The sequence below is a fragment of the Lonchura striata genome, chromosome 2, assembly GCF_050655825.1.
Source record: "Lonchura striata isolate lonStrDom1 chromosome 2, ASM5065582v1, whole genome shotgun sequence".
NCBI lineage: Eukaryota > Metazoa > Chordata > Aves > Passeriformes > Estrildidae > Lonchura > Lonchura striata.
In genome coordinates, this window is record NC_140704.1 from 1,655,357 (window position 1) to 1,676,499 (window position 21,143).

The 21,143-nt window shown below is 47.6% G+C and overlaps 1 protein-coding gene across 5 annotated transcripts in view; it reads left to right on the forward strand.

Moving 5' to 3' along the window:
• Nucleotides 1–1,415: 1,415 nt before the first annotated feature.
• ALS2CL (ALS2 C-terminal like) overlaps nt 1,416–21,143 on the forward strand; it is a 39,803-nt gene continuing 20,075 nt past the window's right edge. For 2 of the 5 annotated variants that reach the window (XM_085562056.1, XM_085562044.1), the window contains exons 1-14: nt 1,416–1,672; nt 3,965–4,082; nt 4,779–4,971; nt 5,882–5,947; nt 6,610–6,775; nt 8,089–8,217; nt 9,732–9,851; nt 11,207–11,283; nt 11,841–11,907; nt 12,362–12,558; nt 17,114–17,179; nt 18,495–18,593; nt 19,568–19,726; nt 19,966–20,077. In XM_085562056.1, coding sequence (XP_085418182.1) covers nt 1,553–1,672; nt 3,965–4,082; nt 4,779–4,971; nt 5,882–5,947; nt 6,610–6,775; nt 8,089–8,217; nt 9,732–9,851; nt 11,207–11,283; nt 11,841–11,907; nt 12,362–12,558; nt 17,114–17,179; nt 18,495–18,593; nt 19,568–19,726; nt 19,966–20,077 — 1,689 coding nt within the window. In that variant the 5' untranslated portion in view covers nt 1,416–1,552. The other 3 variants (XM_085562051.1, XM_085562064.1, XM_085562067.1) reach the window with 3 other exon arrangements.

Here is a 21,143-nt window from a genome sequence, read left to right on the forward strand (position 1 = left end):
TTAAAGGTGGCTGAGGTGCACAGAGACGTTCAGAACCTCCCGAGGGATGGATTTGGGATTTTTTGGGGTTGGATTTAGGATTTTCAGGATGAAGGGAAAGAGTTAAAGGCGGCTGAGCCGGAGCAGAGAACTCCGGGATCTCCCGAGGGATGGATTTGGGATTTGGGGTTGGATTTGGGGTTTTTAGGAGGAGCGGAAAGAGTTCCTGGGGCTGAGGTGCCTGAGATCTCCTGAGGGATGGATTTGGGAATTTTAGGATTGGATTTAGGATTTTTTTAGGAGAAAGGGAAAAACTTACAGGTGGTCGAGAGGTGTCTGGGGTTTCCTTGAAAGTTTTAGGAACTTTGGGGTTGGGTTTAGGGTTTTTTAGGAGGAGGGGAAAGAGTTAAAGGTGGAGGTGCAGCAGAGAACTCTGGGAGCTCCCGGGGGATGGATTTGGGATTTGGGGTTGGATTTGGGGGTTTTTAGGAGGAGCAGAAAGAGTTCCTGGGGCTGAGGTGTCTGGGGTCTCCTGGAAAGGTTTTAGAGATTTTGGGGTCGGATTTAGGATTTTTTAGGAGGAGGGGAAATGGTTAAAGGTGGCTGAGCTGTAGAAGAGAACTCCGGAACCTCCTGACTGATGGATTTGGGAATTTTGGGGCTGGATTTCGGGTTTTTGGGAGGAGAGGAAAGAGTTAAAAGCGGCTGAGGTGTCTGGGATCTCCTCACAGATGGAATTCGAATTTTTAGGGTTGGATTTAGGATTTTTAGGAGGACGGAAATCAATTTCTGGTGCAGCAGAGAACTCCGGGACCCACTGAGAAAAGAATTTGGGAATTTTGGGGTTGGATTTCGGGTTTTTAGGAGGAAGGGAAATGGTTAAAGGTGGCTGAGCTGTAGAAGAGAACTCCGGAACCTCCCGAGGAATGGATTTGGGAATTTTGGGGTTGGATTTAGGATTTTTAGGAGGAAGGGAAATGGTTAAAGGTGGCTGAGCTGTAGAAGAGAACTCCGGAACATCCTGACCGATGGATTTGGGAATTTTGGGGTCGGATTTCGGGTTTTTGGGAGGAAGGGAAATGGTTAAAGGTGCCTGAGCTGCAGCAGAGGACTCCGGGGGCTCCTGACCGAGGGATTCGGGAAGTTTGGGGTTATTTTGGGGTTTTAGACAGAAGGGAAGCGCCGCTTGTGAACGGCAGGAAAAATCTCCTTTCCCAAGGAATTCCTGGAATTTCCAGCAAATGGGAGCGAGCCTGGAAGGAGGAGGAAACAATCCCAAAGTTTTTTTTGTTTTGGGAGAAGCGCTGTGGGAACAGAGCGAGGCTGAAAAGCGAAACTTCCCCCAAAACCCCTCCTGACCTTCTTCCCTTTCGCTTCCCGAAATTACAACTTCCCCAAAATCCGGGATGACAAAATCCGGGATGACAAAATCCGGGATGATTTAAATTTAAAAAAAACAAGATAAAAGGGAGGAGGGGGGGAAGAGGAGGAGCAGGAACTTTGGGGAACCGAGATTTGGGATTTTGTAATCGCGGCGCCCGTGGGTGTTCGGGGTTTGGGGCTCTGCCTCCAAATGTGGGAGGGAAATATGGGAGGGAGAAATTCCAGCCTTGGGAACACCGAGAATTCCCGGATTTCTGCGCCTCCCGGAGTTTTTTCCAGCCGGGAATTTTCCTGCGCTGCCTCATTCCAGGTGGGTCTCTCCAGAATCCAGCGAATTTTGGGATTTCCTGCTCGGTTTTGGGATCAGTTTGATTTAACCCGCAGGAAATTCGGGAATGTTTTCCCTAGGCAGAACCGCGATCAAATTCCAAATGCCGGCGCGGATTTTCGCGGATTTTCCCACAAAGCCCCGCCTTCCCCAGAGGAATTTCAGTCCTTTCCAAGGAATTTCACCCCCGGCATAAATGTAAGCCCGGCCTAAAGGCCGTGCTGGCTCCCACGGCGGCTTTTCCAGGCGGGACTGCCGCTCCTGCTCCTGCAGGGAGGGATTTTCCAGCCGCGCCCGCAATTCCAGGGCGGAGGAGAGAAAACTGGGAAAGCCGCGCCGCTGCCGGGAGCCGGGAATTCGAGCCGGGTCCATAAACTCGGGTCAGCAGGAGGAGATCATCCCAAAAAAACCTTCCAGGAGCGCCGCAATTCCATGGAAAACCGGGATCCGAGGCTCGGCTTTGAGGGAAAGCGGCGCTTTGGAGGCTTTAAAAAAAAATAAAGAATTAAGGGCAGAGGAGAGGCCGGGTTTGGACTTCGCTTTATTTTGGGGCTGGGTTTAGTCTGTGGTTTAAACTTGGGTTTAGTTTGGGGCTGGGTTTAAACTGTGGTTTAACTTGGGGCTGGGTTTAAACTTTGGTTTAAAGTTGGGGTTCATTTGGGGCTGGGTTTAAACTTTGGTTTAAACTTGGGGTTCATTTGGGGCTGGGTTTAAACTTTGGTTTAAATTTAAACTTTGGTTTAAACTTGGGGTTCATTTGGGGCTGGGTTTAAACTTTGGTTTAAATTTAAACTTTGTTTTAAACTTGGGGTTCATTTGGGGCTGGGTTTAAACTTTGTTTTAGAGTTTGGTTTAATTTGGGTCTGGGTTTAAACTGTGGTTTAAATCTAAACTTTGTTTTAAACTTGGGGTTCATTTGGGACTGGGTTTAAACTGTTTTAAATTTGGGGTTCATTTGGGGCTGGGTTTAAACTGGGTTTAAATTTAAACTTTGTTTTAAACTTGGGGTCCATCTGGGGCTGGGTTTAAACTTTGGTTTCATTTGAGGCATGTTTTAAACTTGGGTTTAAATTGGGGCTGGGTTTAAACTGGGTTTAAATTTAAACTTTGTTTTAAACCTGGGTTTAATTTAGGGCTGGGTTTAAACTGGGTTTAAATTTAAACTTTGTTTTAAACCTGGGTTTCATTTGGGGCTGGGTTTAAACTGGGTTTAAATTGGGTTTAGGTAGGCCTGGCTTAAAGCTGAGGCTGTTTAAGGAAAACTCCTTTGGAATGTACAGCTGCTCCCTGGAATGGTTTCAATGCCAAAGAGCAGGAAAATGGGAATTTTTTGGGAATGTGGGCAGGATTATCCCAAAAATGTGGCCTCGAGTGTGTTTTGAAGGCCAAGAAATCCTGGAATTCCAAAGAAACTTGGGAATAACAGGGAGGAAGAGGGACTAAAGTTGGTCATTCGGAGATTCCTGATTCCAGAGTTGTTTTTTTGGGAATAGGAGCGGCACAAACCTCGGGAAGCTGCCAGGTTTAGGTTTGGCTGCTAAAACCAGCTCCAGTTAATCCCAGCCTAGCTGAGCCACAGGCCTGACCTGTTTGGGAATGTTGACATTCCAAAGGTGTTGGAAAAGGCTTCATGCAAAGCACCCGGAATTCCCTCGGGAAAGGCTTTGGGCAGGAAAGCGCCTGGGGAATTTCTCAGGGAATTGTGGGAAATTCCTCCGGGAATTGTAGGAATTCTTTCCGGGAATTGGGGGAATTCTCTGCAGGAATTGGGGGAATTTCCTCTGGGAATTGTGGGAACTTTCTCTGGGAATTTTCTTTGGGAAAAGACAAATAATCCTGCTGAATTCCATTGAAGGAATTAATTCCAGGCTTTTCCAAATATCTTGTGGCCCTGGGATCATCTGGAATTTGGGAAAAGAGGGATAAGAATGGGATGGGAAGAGATTTCTTTTTCATTCTTTGGATTTCCATGATTTAATTCCCTCTGGAATGAATCAGGATTAACACAAGGAATTAATTCCAGGCTTTTCCAGCCTTGAGATCTTTAGGAATTCGGGAAAATTCAGGAAATTTTGGGAAAACTGGGCCGGGCTGTCTCTACTTGTGCTGTTTGGTTTCCGTTCCTTTCCCAATTTTTCCTGCGGATTTTTGGGATCAGCTCCACCTGGGAACGCTGCCAAGGGCAGGGAAGCTTTGCTGGAAATCCAGGGAAAAACCTTGGCGATGGAATCTGACAGATTTCCAGGGATTTGATTCATTCCCGCTTTTTTGCAGGCCATGTCCGCAGGTGGAATTTCGGGAATTTTGGGATCATTGCTGCAGCTGGAGGAAAACTTCTCCTCCTGCCTGGCCCGGATTGACGCCCTCATCCTCAAACCTCTGCTCCAGGCAGGTAAATTCCGGGATTTTTAATCTGGAATTCCCACCAGGAATTGATCTGGGAAGGGATTTCTGGCTGGAATTCCCACTGGGAAGAGGAAATGTTTTGTGGGAATGTTTTTCCTAAAACTGGGGATAGGGAATGAGGCCAGGGTGGTTTTTTGGGATCAGTGTTTTCACCGGGATCAGCATTCCTGATCCTGGGAAATTCCTGGCCCTGATTTTCCTGGGTGGGGCTTTTCCAGGAATTCTTTCTGGGATGACTCCAAGGAAACTGGAAATGGTTCCTTGGGAAAAGGGTGGGAATTTTCCCTCTGGGGCAGCGGGATGAGCGTCCAGAGAGTTTGGGATAGTTTGTCCCATTCCAGCAAAAACTGCTCCATGGCCTCCAAAAATTCCTGGAATTTCCCCTGTTTTTTCCATTTTTCCCATTGTTTTCCTCTCTATTTTCCCAAATTATTTCATTCATTCCTTCCAGCCAAAACAGCTCTGAAAATTCCTGGAATTTTCCTTTTTTTTTTTTTTTCCATTCTTTGCCTATTTTCTTCTCTCTACATCCCCAAATTATTGAATTCATTCCTTCTAACCAAAACAACTCTGAAAATTCCTGAAATTTCCAATTTCCCGGAATTTTTCAGCCACAGAATTCCACAAAATCCCTTGGGAATTCCTGCTTTCCCACAGCGTTTTCCTGATTTTTCCCTCCCAGAGCCGCAGGATCCAAAGGAAAAGGAGAACTTCCAGCTCTTGGTGCTCCTCAACGATCGCTTCCAAACCCTCTGGAATTTCACAGAGGAGAATTCCCGGATCCTGAGGGGGAAATCCCAGGTGGAAAATTCCGGTTGTATCCAGGATTTTTACATCCTTTGGAAAGGAGATCTTTTCCTCAGCCTCTACATCCAGTGAGTGCTGGAATATTTGGGGAAAAAAGGATCGGGTTGATCCCATTGGGAATATTGGGAAAAATCGGGATGAGAGCCCACAGAGGGAAAATATCCTTGGAGAATGGGTTGGGTGTGATTTTTCCAGGATTTTGTGGTTTTGGATCAGGATTGGTGATCCCAGCGGGAATGGAATTTTATGGAGAGCTGAAATTCCGTAAAAATTTTCAATTCCACGTTTTTGCTTCTCCATGGAAGTGGCCAAAGCTTTTCCAGTTTGGGATTTCCTGATTTGGGATTTCCCAATTTGGGATTTCCTGGTTTGGGATTTCCCAGGCGGATAAGGTTTTGGATGATCCAAAGGAATTTTCTTTTGGAATTAAACCTGGATTTAATCTGGGATTTGCATGGGAAGTGTGGGATTTTCTGGGAGAAATTGTGGGATTTTCTGGGATTTTTTTGGTACAGAAAATGCAGATCTTGGAAGAAAATCTTGGGAAATACCAGATGGAAAAAGAAAATTCCAAGTTTTACTTGGAAAAATAAAGCTCAGAGCCGGAGTGTGACAACTCCATTATTTCCATCCCAGAATTCCCAGTTTTCCCAATTCTGATGGGAATTCTGTGGTGAAGAGTCTGTGAATGAACAGCTTGGAGCAGGAAATTCATTCCTGGAATTTCATTCCGTAAAACCTGATGGAAACAGATCCCGGGATTATCAGCACTTTTGCCTTATCCAAGTCTGCCCAAAATCCTGGAATTAAGATTGGGAAAGAATTCCAAGATCCAATCCAACCTTTGATCCCAATCCATCAAATATCTGGATTTTTCCAGAGGTGCTTTTATGGGATTAAGAGAACTTCCCAAAAAGTTGGGATCCATAAACTCATCCCGAATTTCCGTCTTGAACTTCTCCTTGGAATTTTTTCCAGGTATTTCGTCACCTTCGCCAACTTTGTCGTGGTCCAGGGCTTCGAGAAGATTGCCAAGAGCAAGAGGTCAGTGAGTGGAAAATCCTTGGGAATTTTGGGAATCCTTGGGATATGGGGACACCAGAGAATCACAGAATGGTTCAGAAAATTCCCAGAAAAATCCTCTAATTCCATCCCAGGCCAGCTCCCACTATCCCAGGTCGCTCCAAGCCCTTTCCAACCTTGGACAATTCCAGGATTGGATTTTCCTCTTTCCAAGCACCCCCAGCTTCTGCCGGAGTTGGAAACTTGGGAGATTTAGGGAAAAGATGGAATTGGAGAAAGGAATCTGTCTGGGAATTCCCACTTATCCCAGATTTTTCTGGAAGCAGGAAATGAAAACGTGATTTTCTGAGGAAAACATTCCCAATTTTTCCATGGCTCCTACTATCCCAGGTTGCCCCAAGCCCTGTCCCATTCCAGGATTGGATTTTCATCTTGCCAACCACCCTGAGCTCCTTCTGCAGTTGGAAATGTAGGATTTGGGGATTTAGGGAAGGGGTGGGAATCTGGCTGGGCATTCCCACTAATCCCAGATATTTATGGAAGCAACACCCGCAAACGCTAATTTCTAGGGAGCGCGTTCCCGGATTTTTCACGCCTTTCTCCCTCCTTGCCGGGCGGAAAGTTTGGAAAACAGAAGAGCAGGAATAATGAACGCCCCTTTCTCATCATTCCCAATTTTCCAGCGAGGCCTGGAAGCTGCACAAGGCCGTGCTGAAGGAATTCCTGCGGGATTTCCCCTCGGAGAAGTCCCTGGCGCTGGCCCTGCACTCGGCGCTCCACCAACCCTTCCAGGAGCACGTCCGGAGCTCCCTGCGGCTCCTCCAGCAGCTCCACGAGCAGCTCCAGCAGGTGGGGATTCCCTGGAATGCTCAGTGGATCTTCTTGAGCGCTTTGGCGGGAAGCAATATTCCCTAAAAATTCAACCTGGATCTCCTTGGCCAAATATTCCTGCCAATCTAACCTGGAACTTGTTTAGTCCAGGATGGACGCATTGGTGAATATTCCCAAAGACCCAAACTGGAAATCCTTTCCTAAATATTCCCAAAAATCCAGCCTGGACCTTTTCTGATCCAGGATGGACACGTTGCTAAATATTCCCTAAATCCAACCTGGACATTGATAAATATTCCCAAAAATCCAACCCGGAAGTCCTTTCCTAAGTATTCCCAAAAATCCAGCCTGGACCTTTTCTCATCCAAGATGGACGTGTTGCTAAATATTCCCTTAAATCCAATCTGGAACTCCTTTCCTAAATATTCCCAAAAATCCAGGCGGGACCTGTTCTGATCCAGGATGGACACGTTGCTAAATATTCCCTAAAATCCAACCTGGACATTGCTAAATATTCCCAAAAATCCACTCTGGACCTTCTTTTCTAAATATTCCCAAAAATCCACTCTGGACCTTTTCTGATCCAGGATGGACACATTGCTAAATATTCCCTAAAATCCAACCTGGACATTGCTAAATATTCCCTAAAATCCAACCCGGAAGTTCTTTCCTAAATATTCCCAAAAATCCAGGCTGGACCTTTTCTGATCCAGGATGGACACGTTGCTAAATATTCCCAAAAATCCAACCCGGAAGTCCTTTCCTAAATATTCCCTAAAATCCACCCTGGACATTGATAAATATTCCCTAAAATCCACTCTGGACCTTCTTTTCTAAATATTCCCAAAAATCCACTCTGGACCTTTTCTGATCCAGGATGGACATGTTGCTAAATATTCCCAAAAATCCAACCTGGACATTGAAAAATATTCCCAAAAATCCAACCCGGAAGTCCTTTCCTAAATATTCCCAAAAATCCAGCCTGGACCTTTTCTGATCCAGGATGGATGTCTTGCTAAATATTCCCTAAATCCAACCTAGACACTGATAAATATTCCCAAAAATCCACTCTGGACCTTCTTTGCTAAATATTCCCTAAAATCCACCCTGGACATTGATAAATATTCCCTAAAATCCACCCTGGAGCTCCCTCATTCCCGGAGGAACACGATGCTGAATATTCCCGAATATCCTGCCTGGACATTGCTAAACATAAAATAAAGAAATATTGAAATTTAATATGGAAATGGATAAATATTCCCTAAAATCCAGCCTGGACCTCCCTTGACCCAGATTTGCAGCGTTCCTGGAGTTTTCCTGTCTTTTCCCAGGGGTCGGAGCGGGATGTGGTGGCCGCTGTGGCGCAGGAATTCGGGAAGTTGGAATCCTTCATTGGTCAGGTCCTGGATGAGGCCGGCGTCACCAAGGAGCTCTGGAAATCCTTGGGCTACAAATTCACCGTGAGTCCCGAGGGAATGGAACGGGAATCGGGAATTTGATGAGGATGAGGACTTTGGTACGGATCGGGAATTTGGAATGGTTCGGGAATTTCACGTAGATCAGGAACTGGAAGTGGATGGGGAATTTGATAAGGATGAGGAATTTGGTATGGATTGGGAATTTGAAGTGGACTGGGAATTTGGTGTGAATGAGGAATTGGAAGTGGATGGAGAATTGGAAGTGGATGGGGAATTGGAAGTGGATGGGGAATTGGAAGTGGATGGGGAATTGGAAGAGGATGAGGAATTGGACGTGGATGGAGAATTGGCAGTGGATGAGGAATTGGAAGTGGATGAGGAATTGGAAGTGGATGGGGAATTGGAAGTGGATGGAGAATTGGAAGTGGATGGAGAATTGGAAGTGGATGAGGAATTGGAAGTGGATGGGGAATTGGAAGTGGACGGGGAATTTGATAAGAATGAAGAATTTAATATAGATTGGGAATTTGATATAAATTGGGAATTTGGTATGGGTCAGGAATTAGATATGGATCAGAAATTGAAGTGGATCAGGAATTTGATGTGGGTCAGGAATTTGTTATGGATCGGGAATTTGATAGGGATGAGGAATTTGATATGGATGAGGAATTTGATAAGGATGAAGAATTCAAAGTGGATTGGGAGTTTAATATGGATCAGCAATTTGGTATGGATCTCAAATTTGATAAGGATGAGGGAATTTGATATCGGGAATTTAATTTGGATTGGGAATTTGAGGCTGGAATTCAATAGAGCAGAGCTGGGTGGAAGTGCTGGAGGAACTCTGTGGGAGTTTCAAAGCTGCGTTTGTGTCCCAAGTGTGTCACTGCCACTGGAACCCCGAGCCAGAGGGAATTTGGTATGGATCAGGAATTGGATGTGGATTAGGAATTTAACGTGGATCGGGAGCTTGATTTTGATTGGGAATTTGATACGGATGTGATGTAGATTTGATATGGATCAAGGAATCGAGGATTGAGGTTGACAGAGCAGAGCTGGGTGGAAGAGCTGGAGGAACTCCCAGGAGGTTTTAATGTTGAGTTCTGTGTCCAGTGGTGTCACTGCCGCTGGAACCCTGAGCCAGAGGGAATTGGGCATGGATTGGGAATTTAGTATGGATTGGGAATTTGAGGCTGGAGTTAAATAGAACAGAGTTGGATGGAAGAGCTGGAGGAACTCCCTGGGGGCTTTAAAGCTGCGTTTGTGTCCCAAGTGTGTCACTGCCACTGGAACCCTGAGCCAGAGGGAATTTGCTATGGATCAGGAATTTGGTGTGGATTGGGAATTTGGTATGGATCAGGAATTTGGTATGGGTTGGGAATTCTATATGGATCGGGAATTTGAGATTGAAGTTGACAGAGCAGAGTTGGGTGGAAGATGAATTTGTGTCCCAAGCGTGTCACTGTCGCCGCAACCCTGAGCCAGCTGATCCCTGCAGGAATCCCTGCCTGGAATTCCATGTCCTTTCCCAATCCCGGTTTTTCCTGCTGCTCCAGGACGTGCTGTGTGTCCCCGAGAGGAGGCTCCTGGAGGACAGCAGGAACCTTCCCATCGCTTCCGGCACCGCCCGCTCCGAGCGGCTCCTGCTCTTCGACGACGTCCTGGTGCTCATCCAGGCGAGTCCGGGATCCTCCGCAGGGACTGGGAAGGGAACGCGGATTAACGGACCTAAAATTCCAATGGAATGGCAGAAATGACAGGAATTTCCATAGGAATGGTGGTAAAATTCCAGTTTCTGGATGCTGAGCACACAGCGGAGTTTGGCTGTTGGGAAAAGTTGGGAAAACTTTGTCTCGGATCCGTCTGTGTGTGGTTGGCTCTGGAAAATAAAGGAAATCTGGGAAAGAGTAGAGGAGATCCACAGAACATTTTCCCAGGAAATGCGGATTATCCACCACCACAGGCACTTTTTGAGTGGTCCAAACCCTTTTCCACAGGGATTTTTGGCCTTTGGTTATCCCAAGGGATTTGATGGATCAAGGATGACACATTCCGTGAACTCCCACGCATTGGGATAAACAGGATTTTCCGTGTTTGTGGCACGGCTGCAGATGCTGGAGGGGTTTTGGGGCTATTTTGGGAATTTTGGGATGTGGAGATGTGTTCCTATGAGGGAATTCCAGCTTGGATTACGCTGGTGGCTGGGATGGGAACACAGCACCAGCAAATCCATGGAATCATCTCCATGTTCAATCCATGACTGCCGTCTGTGTCCCACCTGCTGCTGCCAAGCTTTATGGAGGTTTGGGAATTCCGACTGAATTGGGATTGAGCTGGTTGGGAATTTTGATGTCCCTTCCTTGTCTGTTCTCCGAAATCTGGGAAAAGACTGTTGAATTCCTTGGAAAACTCCATCCCTCCAGGCAGCAGCTCTGTGTGAACACCTGGATGTGAGGCAGGGAAAGGAGATGAGAAATGAAAATCTTCCTTTTATTCCAATTGTTGGAGTTTGTTTGGGTGCTGCTGATCCCAAAAGCGGCTCCTTAAATTTGGGATTTCTGGGATATTTCTTGGAGTCCAAATCCTAAGTAAATCCTGGAATGGATTGAATGGAAAGGGAGCTCAAAGATGATCCATTCCCACCCTATTTCATTGTTCCCACCATCCCAGGTTGCTCCAAGCCTTGTCCAACCTTTCCATGGATACTTCCAGGGATGGGCAACCACAAATCTCTGGGAATGTTGGCTGGGATGATTTGGGAATGTTGCCATGTGACAGGGAAGGAATTCCTGTGGAGATCACGGTCATGTAGGAATGTTTTACTCCTGGATGTGGCCATGGAATTTTGCAAGAGCTTTAGAACAAGAACTTCCCTCCTTTTCTGGTGGCATTCCATCTCCAAGATCTCCCAATGTGGGATGGATGGACCAGAAAGTTGGGAATTTGTGCTGCCACTCCAGTTTTGCCATTCCATGGATATTTATGGATATTTCCAGCAATAACAGGACCATCTTTTCCCATTTTTTTCCAGGGAAACAGCTTCCAGAGTTTTGATCTGAAGCTGGTGTGGGTGGATGAAAACTGCGGAGAGAAATCGGCTCCAGGATTGTGAGTGAGAAATTCCCACTGGGAGTTTAAAAAAAAAGAATAAAAATTTTCCGGATATATGAGAAAATGATCCAAAGCTTTGTCCCATCTCCTTTCCGAGCTGTGGGATTGGGATATGGATAATAGGGTCTCATCAGCTTGGAATCTGCTGCCAGATTGAAATTCCAGAGTTTCTGAGGTTGGAAAAGCCCTCTGGGATCAACAAATCCAGCCTTGGATGGGTGTCCCATCCCCACCTTGTTTCCAGCCCAGAATTCCTTGGAGACCTCCAGGGATGGGCACTCCAAACCTGCCTGGGCAATTCCAATGCCTGACCACATTTTCCATGAAAAAATTCCTGCTGACGTCCAACCTGACCTTCCCCCAGAACAACCTGAGGCTGTTCCCTCTCATCCCATTCGTTGCCAAAGAATCCCAAACTTCTTTAATCCAGTCCTGGAGAATTTGAGATCTCTCCAGAAAAACCACCTGGGAAAGCACCAGGATCTCCAGGAGGGGAATGGGAAGAGCTGATGGATTGGGAATTGTGTTTTCCATCTTTTTTTTTTCCTTCCCAGGTACAGCCTACGCATCACGACCCCGGAAGAGACGTTCGTCCTCTCCACCAAGGACCCCCAGATGAAGGTCAGGCTGTGGGATTTTCCCATCTCTATTATTTAAAACAGGATAATAATCCTAGTGAGGGTGGGTTGGGATTTTTTTGGCTCCTTTTCAAAAAAAAAAATCCTGGATTAGATGGCCAGAGGTGGCTCGGAGTTGATGGCTGGTGAGGAATGTTGGTGGGAACCCATCGGTTTCTTGCTGCTTGTCCTGAAGTTTCTCTTGCAAATCAACTTGAAAGTTATATTTATTTATTTATTTTTAATATCCAAGTGGAATTTTCCCCCCCGTTTTTAAACATCCAAGAGGAAATTCCTCCCTCACAGCTGTTGTGCCTTGCTGCAGTACCCAACTTCCAGGAGAACCCCTGTGGAAGCCGCAGACGGGGGATCCCACGAGCTCCTGGCTGCTTTCCCGACGTTGCCTCCGGTGGCTTTCCCGGTTTCCCGCGCTCATTCCCGGTTTTCCGTGCCCGCAGGCCGTGTGGCGGTGGAAGCTGGCGCAGGCCGTGCGGCAGGCGCTGAACGGGAAGCGCGACTTCCCCCTGTGGGGCCGCGGCGGGGAGGACAGCGAGGCCCCGTCCCGCCGCTTCTTCTCCTACGGCTTCCGCAGGGACGGGCGGCTCCGCGGGGCCACCTACGAGGGCGAGTGGCTCTGGGGGAAGCCCCACGGCAAGTAAGGAACATTCCGGGCCCCTTTTCCGGGTGGGAATAAGGTTGGAAGTGGTGGGACACTTGGACTTTAGCTTAGAGTTTCTCTGAAGGTTGGTAAGGATCTCCAAGGTCAACCCAAACTTCTGCAGGTCAACTCAACCACATCATGAAGGGGCTGCTGATCCTTTTCTGGGCAGGTTCAGAGGGGTCACCCATGAGGGCGAGTGGCTCTGGGGAGGGACATTTTAAGCGTCTTTTCCGAGTGGGAATAAGGTTGGAAGTGCTGGGACACTTAGAGTTTAGTTTAGAGTTTCTCTGAAGGTTGGGAAAGTTCTCCAAGGTCAACCCAAACTTCTCCAGGTCACTCTACCACATCATGAAGGGGCTGCTCCTTTTCTAGGGAAGGCAAGTGGCTCTGGGGGAAGCCTCATGGCAAGTAAGGAACATTCCAGGCCCCTTTTCCAGGTGGGAATAAGGTTGGAAGTGGTGGTTGGGCTTTTCCGTGAAAGATCTCCAAGGTCAACCCAAACATCTCCAGGTCACTCATGAAGAGGCTGCTCCATTTCTGGGCGGGCTCAGGGGGGCTGCCTATGAGGACAAGTTCCTCTGGGAATGAACCTTTTAGGCCTCTTTTCCAAGTGGGAATAAGGTTGGAAGTGGTGGTTGGGCGTTTCCATGAAAGATCTCCGAGGTCAACCCAAACTTCTGCAGGTCACTCAACCACATCACGAAGAAGCCGCTCCTTTTGTGGGCAGGCTCAGAGGGGACACCATGAGGGCGAGTGGCTCTGGGAAGGAACCTTTTAGGACTCTTTTCCAAGTGGGAATAAGGTTGGAAGTAGTGGTTGGGCGTTTCCATGAAAGATCTCCAAGGTCAACCCAAACATCTCCAGGTCAACTCAACCACATCATGAAGGGGCTGCTCCTTTTCTGGGCAGGTTCAGAGGGGTCACCCATGAGGGCGAGTGGCTCTGGGGAGGAACATTTTAGGTCTCTTTTCCGAGTGGGAATAAGGTTGGAAGTGCTGGGACACTTAGAGATTAGTTTAGAGTTTCTCTGAAGGTTGGGAAAGTTCTCCAAGGTCAACCCAAACTTCTCCAGGTCACTCTACCACATCATGAAGGGGCTGCTGCTCCTTTTCTGGGCAGGTTCAGAGGGGACACCCATGAGGACAATTCCTCTGGGGGAAGCCCCATGGCAAGTAAGGAACCTTCTGGGCCCTTTTTCCAAGTGGGAATAAGGATGGCAGTGGTGGCTCGCAGTTTCCGTGAAGGTTGGGAAAGATCTCCAAGGTCACGCAACCACCTCACCAAGGGTCTGCTCCTTTTTTGGGCACTGCCAGGGTGGGGATAAGGTCAAAACTTGATTCTTAATGAGGTTGTGGATGTGAATCCAGGCCCGGCTCTGATTCCTGCCTCACTCATTCCCAGAGGGAATTCTGGCCTTGAGGGCAGGATTAGCAAAGCCTGAGTCCTAAAATTTGGGATTTATTGTGGATGTCTCATAGTTTATGGATTAAATCCTAAAGGCAGCCCCAAAAACGTGGTGTTGGTCACCCTGAGGGTGCTGCATGAGCTGCTGCCTCTGCTTAGAATTTAGGCTTGGCCTAAAATCAAGATCTCAGCCTGGGGTATGAAAATCTCACCCTCACAATGAGGAAAATCCCCGATAAAAACCCTTTGTGGGGAATTTTATTTATGTTTATTTTATTTTATTCTCTGCTATCAGAATCTCTTCAGACTTTATCCAAACTTGAAACATCCAGACTTTTACCCCAGGAATTAAGAAAAGCTTAATTAAGAAAATTAAGCTTAGTTAAGAAAATCCAAAAGGAGCTAAATGGGAACATTTGGGAAGTGTTCAATAAATCCAGGTTTAAGCGAGGGAATGTCTGCAAATCAAAGATCCCAACCAAATCTTTTCGGACATAGGATAGAGAATGCTCTGGTTTTTTTTGGGAATATCCCTGGAATATGACCAAGCTCCTCAGCCACTAAAACATGGGGAAATTTTATTTTCCTTGAGTTTTACACGGTTTGCTTTGGAAGCAAAACGGATGGAGAGAGACTCAGTTTGAGAGAGCCTTAAAATAATGAAAGGATCCGGAATATAAATGGCTTGGAAGGGATTTGAATCCAGTTCCAACCCCAAATCCAAAACTGAATCCTGAATATTCCGTGGAAGAGATTGTGCTGTGCCCTGGAACAGCATCAAAGGAGCTTCTAGGGCAGGAGACCTTTGGATCATCCCCCACTTCACCTCCCTCAAAACCATCTCCGGGTTTTTATCCTCTCCTGCCTTAGGGCTGGAAAACTGGGATTAATCCAAACCTCTCCTGCCCATGGAGTGACTTGGGCGAGGCAACCCAGGAAATTTCTGGCAGAATTCAGGGACTTCAGGTGTTCAATTCCTTGGATTTGAGTTCCCTTCTCACTCCAATCCCACCTGGATATGAGTTCCCAGAGGAACTCCTGGAATTGCTCTGTTGTGATTTTGTTGCTGGAAGGTTCTGGAGCAGCGTCCCAGCCTTGGTGGCTGCTCTGGGATTTCTGAGGGAGGAGGAGGTGAGCAGAGCTGTGGGACTGGGAATTTGGGCTCTTTGGCAAAAACATTGGCATTGTCCACTGGCTTCCAGAGTGTCCTGGAATTCCATAGTTCTCCAGTGGCTGTCCTGGGATTTCGGGTGACCTGGGCTGCGGGAAGGCCAGACTCCCACTCAGATGTGGCTTAAACATCCTCATGCCTGGAGCAGACTTGGAATTATGGAATATCTTGAGTGGGAAGCGCTCACAGGGATCAAGTCCTGCACAGATCCCAACAATCCCACCCTGTCCAAACTCCCGGAGCAGCTTTGGGAATGTGCCCATTCCTCAGGGAATGTTCACTGCCCGACACGCTCTGGGGGAAGAACTTTTCCCTAAAATCCAAACTAAACCTGGCCCAGCTCCAGCTGTTCCCTCATCCCCTTTGGCTGATCCCCTTTTCCATCCCGACCCACAAAGCCAAAGGAGATTTAAATGAAAATTAAAATATTGGAATGTCAAACACGTCTGACCAATCCCCTGGAAAACCTGGAGAAGTGCCAGTCTCGTGGAGGTGTTTGAAACAACAACCTCGGTGAAAGTCAAACAACCTCGTCACGGTTTTGGTGTTGCACCATCTCCTGGCAAACCGACCCACAGGAGGTTTGGATTAAATGTTGGGAAGGAATTCCTGGCTGGGAGGGTAAGGAGGGTCTGGGACGGAATTCCCAGAGCGGCTGTGGCTGCCCCTGGATCCATGGAAGTGCCAAGGCCAGGCTGGACACTTGGAACACCCTGGGATAGTGGGAGGTGTCCCTGGCATGGGGTTGGAACTGGATGTTCTTGAAGATCCCATGAACCCCAAAAATTCCATGATTCCGTGGGTTGCAGTTGTTCCAGCTGGGGTTTTGAGGTGAAGCAGACGAGCTCAGCATCAGCACAGAGGGAAAATATCCCAACATTCCCTGAGGGATTCCAAAGCCTTGGCCTCCAGCTCCAAAAAGAGCTCAGAACTCCTAAAATCCCTAGTACTGCCTCAGCCTCATTCCCAGCTTTTATTCCATGCTCAAGATCCATTTAAACTCAATTTGGGAAGGAATTCCTGGCTGGGAGGGTGGGAAGGAGCTGGGATGGAATTCCCAGAGCAGCTGTGGCTGCCCCTGGATCCCTGGAATTGCCCAAGGCCAGGTTGGACACTTGGAGCAGCCTGGGGCAGTGGGAGGTGTCCCTGCCCGTGGGATGAGATGATCTTTCAGGTCCTTCCAAGCCAAAGCATTCCAGGATTTTGTAATTCCATTGTGTCCATCAGGGAATGTGCAGGGACCCGATTTTCTGGGATGAGGCTGGAATTAAAGCTGTCAGTGGGTGTGGGTGGCGTGGGATTTCGGGAGGGAGGGAAATGGCTCCAGAGCCGGGCACGGCCAGGCAGGAATTTCACCAGCGTTGCCCATTCCCGGCTCTCCTTGCTGCGGGATCCCCTCCTGGAATCGCTTTTCCAGCCCCCCCAGATCATGGGATGAGCGATCCCTTGGGAATGCTTTTCCTCTCTGCTTTCCCAGTGGTTTTCCCAGAGGCTGAGCTGCTGGAATTCCAGGCTGTGGTGTCAGCGTGTCCACGGGGATGGGCCAGGCTGGAACTCCAGCTGGATTAATCCCTGTAATTAATTCAGGATCAGCTGCAAGGTCCTAAAGGCACGAGGCAGCACCTCCACAAAATACTTCTGGGATTAGGGAATGGAATGAATTGTTCCCGCTCATGCCAGGGCAGGAAAACATTATGGGATTAAATCCTCCTGCTGAAATCCAAGGCCTGGAGGTGCCTTTTGTGGCTCTGTGCTCCGAGGAGTTTTTTTGGGTGTTTGCCATAAAATCTGGGAATGGTTTGGGTCGGAAAGAACTTTGGGAAAGATCCAATTCCAACCCCATGCCATGGACACCTTCCACTGGACTCCAAGTTCCATCTAAGCCGGCCTAAATATTTAGGCTGGGCTTTAGTGTGTGCTGCTCCATCTGGGAATGTTGTGATGTCCCTTGTGAGAGAATTCCTTGGATTCCAGGGGGACGCTGAAGTGGCGCGATGGACGCAACCACGTCGGGGATTTCCAGGAGGGCCTGGAGCACGGGTAAGCCTTGGGAAACGGGATATTCCCTGCTCTGAACAGAAACTGGGATGGTTCCTGCCAGACGTTGGAACCTGGAGAAAGGGGACTGACTGTGACTGACCCCAGGGCATGGAATCTGATCCCAAAATCTGTGGGAATTTATTCCCAGGAAGTGTCTTCAAGTCATTTTTAGATCCCTTTAAAACCTCACTTAAATGTGTTTTTCCTCACGCTTTAAGAAACCAATCCACGAAATCCAAGTATTATTTATCTGAATTTATTATTTATCTCAATTATTTATCTCAATCCCAAAAATCTGTGGGAATTTTTTTCTAGGAAGTGTCTTCAAGCTATTTTTAGATCCCTTTAAAACCTCACTTAAATGAGTTTTTCCTCACGATTTAAGAAACCAATCCATGAAATTCAAGTATTATTTATCTCAATTTTATTGGAAGTAGGACTTTAGGATTCCTCATTTTTCCAAATGTGGGGGAAGAATTATCCCAGACACTTTGTGTTGGGAATCCCAGAACATTTTACTCAGCTCCTAAATCAGGTAAGGAGGAAAGAGGGGGAAAACCAGCACTGAAAGAAGCTCTGGAGAAGGAACAGTGAGGATCTGGGAGTGCAGCTCCCAAAGGGATGAGTTTTCCTTTGGAAAAAGTCCAGCAGCTCCTAGGAATGTCCCAGGTATGGCAGATCCAAGCGCATAAAGACTGGGAATCTGGACAATCCTTGGATTTTGAACTTCATCCGCTACAATGCAGTTGCTGTTTTCAGTGCAGACATTTCCATCCAGCTGGAACATGATCCCAGATCCCCAAATCCATGAGAATTTATTCCTAGGAAGAGTCTTAAAGTTATTTTTAGATCCTTTTATAAACCTCACTTAAATGAGGGGTTTTACAGGAAAAAAAAAACAATCCCATGAAATTCAAATTGGTTTTTAAACTTCAACCAATACAACGGAGTTGCTGTTTTCCATGCTGACCTTTTCCATGCAGACATTCCATCCAGCTGGAATCTGATCCCAGATCCCCAAATCCATGGGAATTTATTCACAGAAAGCGTCTTAAGGTTGTTTTTAGGTCTCTTTAAAACCTCATTTAAATGAGAAGCTTTTCACAGAAAAAAAAAAAATCAATCCCGTGAAGTTTAAATTGGTTTTGGAAGTTCGACCACTACAATGGAGTCACCCTTTTCCATGTTGACCTTTTCCATGGTGATTTTTCCACTCTGACCTTTTCCATGGTGATTTTTCCACGCTGACCTTTTCCATGGTGACCTTTTCCATGGTGATTTTTCCACGCCGACCTTTTCCCTGTGCTCCCGCTAGGTTTGGGATCTGCCTGGTGCCGCGGCGCTCCGAGGACCGCTACGACTGCTACAAGTGCCACTGGTACCAGGGCAAGATGAGGGGCTATGGAATCTGTGAGTAAGTAAAATCCAGGATGGACTCCAGGGAAAAAGGGTTCCAGGGATTTAAATGGGGAAATGTTCCTTGAAGTCTTTGGAGCCTGGTCTGGAAATGCTTTGTGGGCATTTAGAATTCCAGAATTGTTTGGGAGCTTAAGGATGATCCCATTCCATGGGCAGGGACACCTCCCACTGTCCCAGGGTGCTCCAGCCTTTCCTTGGACATTCCCAGGGATCCAGGGGCAGCCACAGCTGCTCTGGGAATTCCATCCCAGCCAGGAATTCCCAATTCCCAATCTCCCACCCATCCCTGCCCTTTGGCAGTGGGAGCCATTCCCTGTGTCCTGTCCCTCCATCCTTGTCCCCAGTCCCTCTCCAGCTCTCCTGGAGCCCCTCCAGGCCCTGGAAGGGGCTCTGAGATTTCCCTGGAATTTTCTCCTCTGAGGTCACCCCCAGTGCTTGGGCCGCTGGGAACACCCAGCTCCTGCTGCTCATCCCTGTCCTTGATTTCTCCACGCCAAGTGGGACAGACCCAACATTCCACCTGGGATCATCTATGGGATAGGCCTGTCCTCCAGCCTGGATGTTCTCCTTCGTTCAGCTCGGAGCTGCTCTTCCAATCCAGGGAAGGGCTGGTGGCCACCACAGAGAGCTGGATCCAAGCCTGGCCTCCTCCTGTGGATTCCATTTTCCAGCCTGGATTCACCAGAGCTTCCTGTGCCCAGGCTGGTGAGAGGTCAAGGCCTGAGTGGCCTCTCCCAGGACAGTTCCAAGCCCATGTGTTGAGCCCTTGGATAATTTGGGAAGCTCTGGAATGTCTGGTTTGGGTGATGCACATTCCCAACAGCAAACAAAGATCCAGTTCAATGCTGTTGGAAATACCTATGGAATATTTCGAGATGGATGAGCCTGATCTCCTCGCTTCCCTGGTTTTCTACTCCGGGAGTAGCTGTCAAATATTCCCAGGCTGGAATTCCATCCCTCTTCCTGCAGGTATGGGAATGACCTGGTCTACAAGGGCTACTTCAAGGACAACGTGCGCCAAGGGTTTGGGATCCTGGAGAACTTCTCGGCTGAGCATCCCTTCAAATACACGGGACAGTGGGAAAACGACAGAAAGAACGGATACGGGGTCTGGGAAGACAAGGAGAGGTAACGATGGGATGGATCTGAGGTGTGGGACAGCTTTGGGTTTGGTGGGATAAATCCTGGAGCTTTGGGATGGATGTAAGGCTTGAGTTCCTTGGGAAATATTCCCAGAGCTCAGTTTGTGTGGGACAACCAGTCCGGAGTGTTACGTCAGGAAAAGCCACCCTGAGCAGGACAAATCCGACGGATCGAGAGCTGGGAAAATGGGGAGATCCATCACTTGGGTTCTCCTTGCATTCCAGAGGGGAGAGGTACATCGGGATGTGGTTGGATGACCACAGACATGGAGAAGGCATCGTGGTGACCCAGTCAGGGCTCTGCTACCAGAGGACATTCCATGCGGACAAAATGGTGGTGAGTCCAAGATTTCCATGGAATCTGGAAATCCCCGGGATGGGGAATTCACCGCTGAGGGCGAGATGGAGGCTTCATTCCCAAATTCATCCTGGAGGACAAAGAGGGTTGGAGATCAGGGAAAGGTTCTGCCCTCAGAGGGTGCTTGGGATGGACATTCCCAAGGGAACGGGCACATTCCAAAGGCTGCCAGAGCTCCGGGAATGTTTGGAAAACTCTCCAGGGAAGGGTGGGATTGTTGGGAGGTCTGTGCAAGGCCAGGGGTTGGATTTGGATCCTTGTGGACCCTTCAGGATATTCCACGATTTTCCTCTAATTGTGGTTTGGAAGAACAAGGTCTTGGTTAAGTCTTGTTTCTTCTCCCCTTCCAGAGGGATTGATGGGATACTGGGAAGGAATTCCTGGATTGGAGGGGTTGGGATGGAATTCCCAGAGATTTGTGGCAGCCTCTGGATCCCTGGAAGTGTCCAAGGCCACGTTGGAGCACCCTGCCCATGGATCCTGAAGGTCCCTTCCAGCCCAAACCATTCCAAGAATTCCATAACATTCCATCTTTCCTGGAAATCATTAAATCCTTACTTTTCCAGTGGGAATTCACCCGTCCAGTTCATGGAACGTTGGGAATTTGGTGGGGAATGCAAAGGGAATTGGCACTGGAATAAAAACATTCTTAAAAAAAATCAACCTTAAAAAAAGTCCATCCTTAAAATAAAACCAACAACCTCATTCCCGCTTCCCAAATTAGGGAAAAATAGGGTTTTTTTGGGTCTATGAGACATTTTTGGTTGGAATTTTGGGATCATTTTTTATAATTTTTTTTTTGATTTTTACTGGATTTTTATGGGACATTTTTGATGGAGCTTTTGGGATTTTTGTCTCCTTTTTTGGGTTCTTTATTTGGCTTCATGGGACATTATTGGTTGAGTTTTTTTTGGGGTATTTCCATTCCAGAGGAAAATATTCCAGCTCTGGAAGTGATCCCAGCTGCTTTGGGGATGAAGAAACCTTTGGGCTTAAACTACACAAGAAATCCCAGTGGGAAGGAAATTCCCTATGGATAGGAATT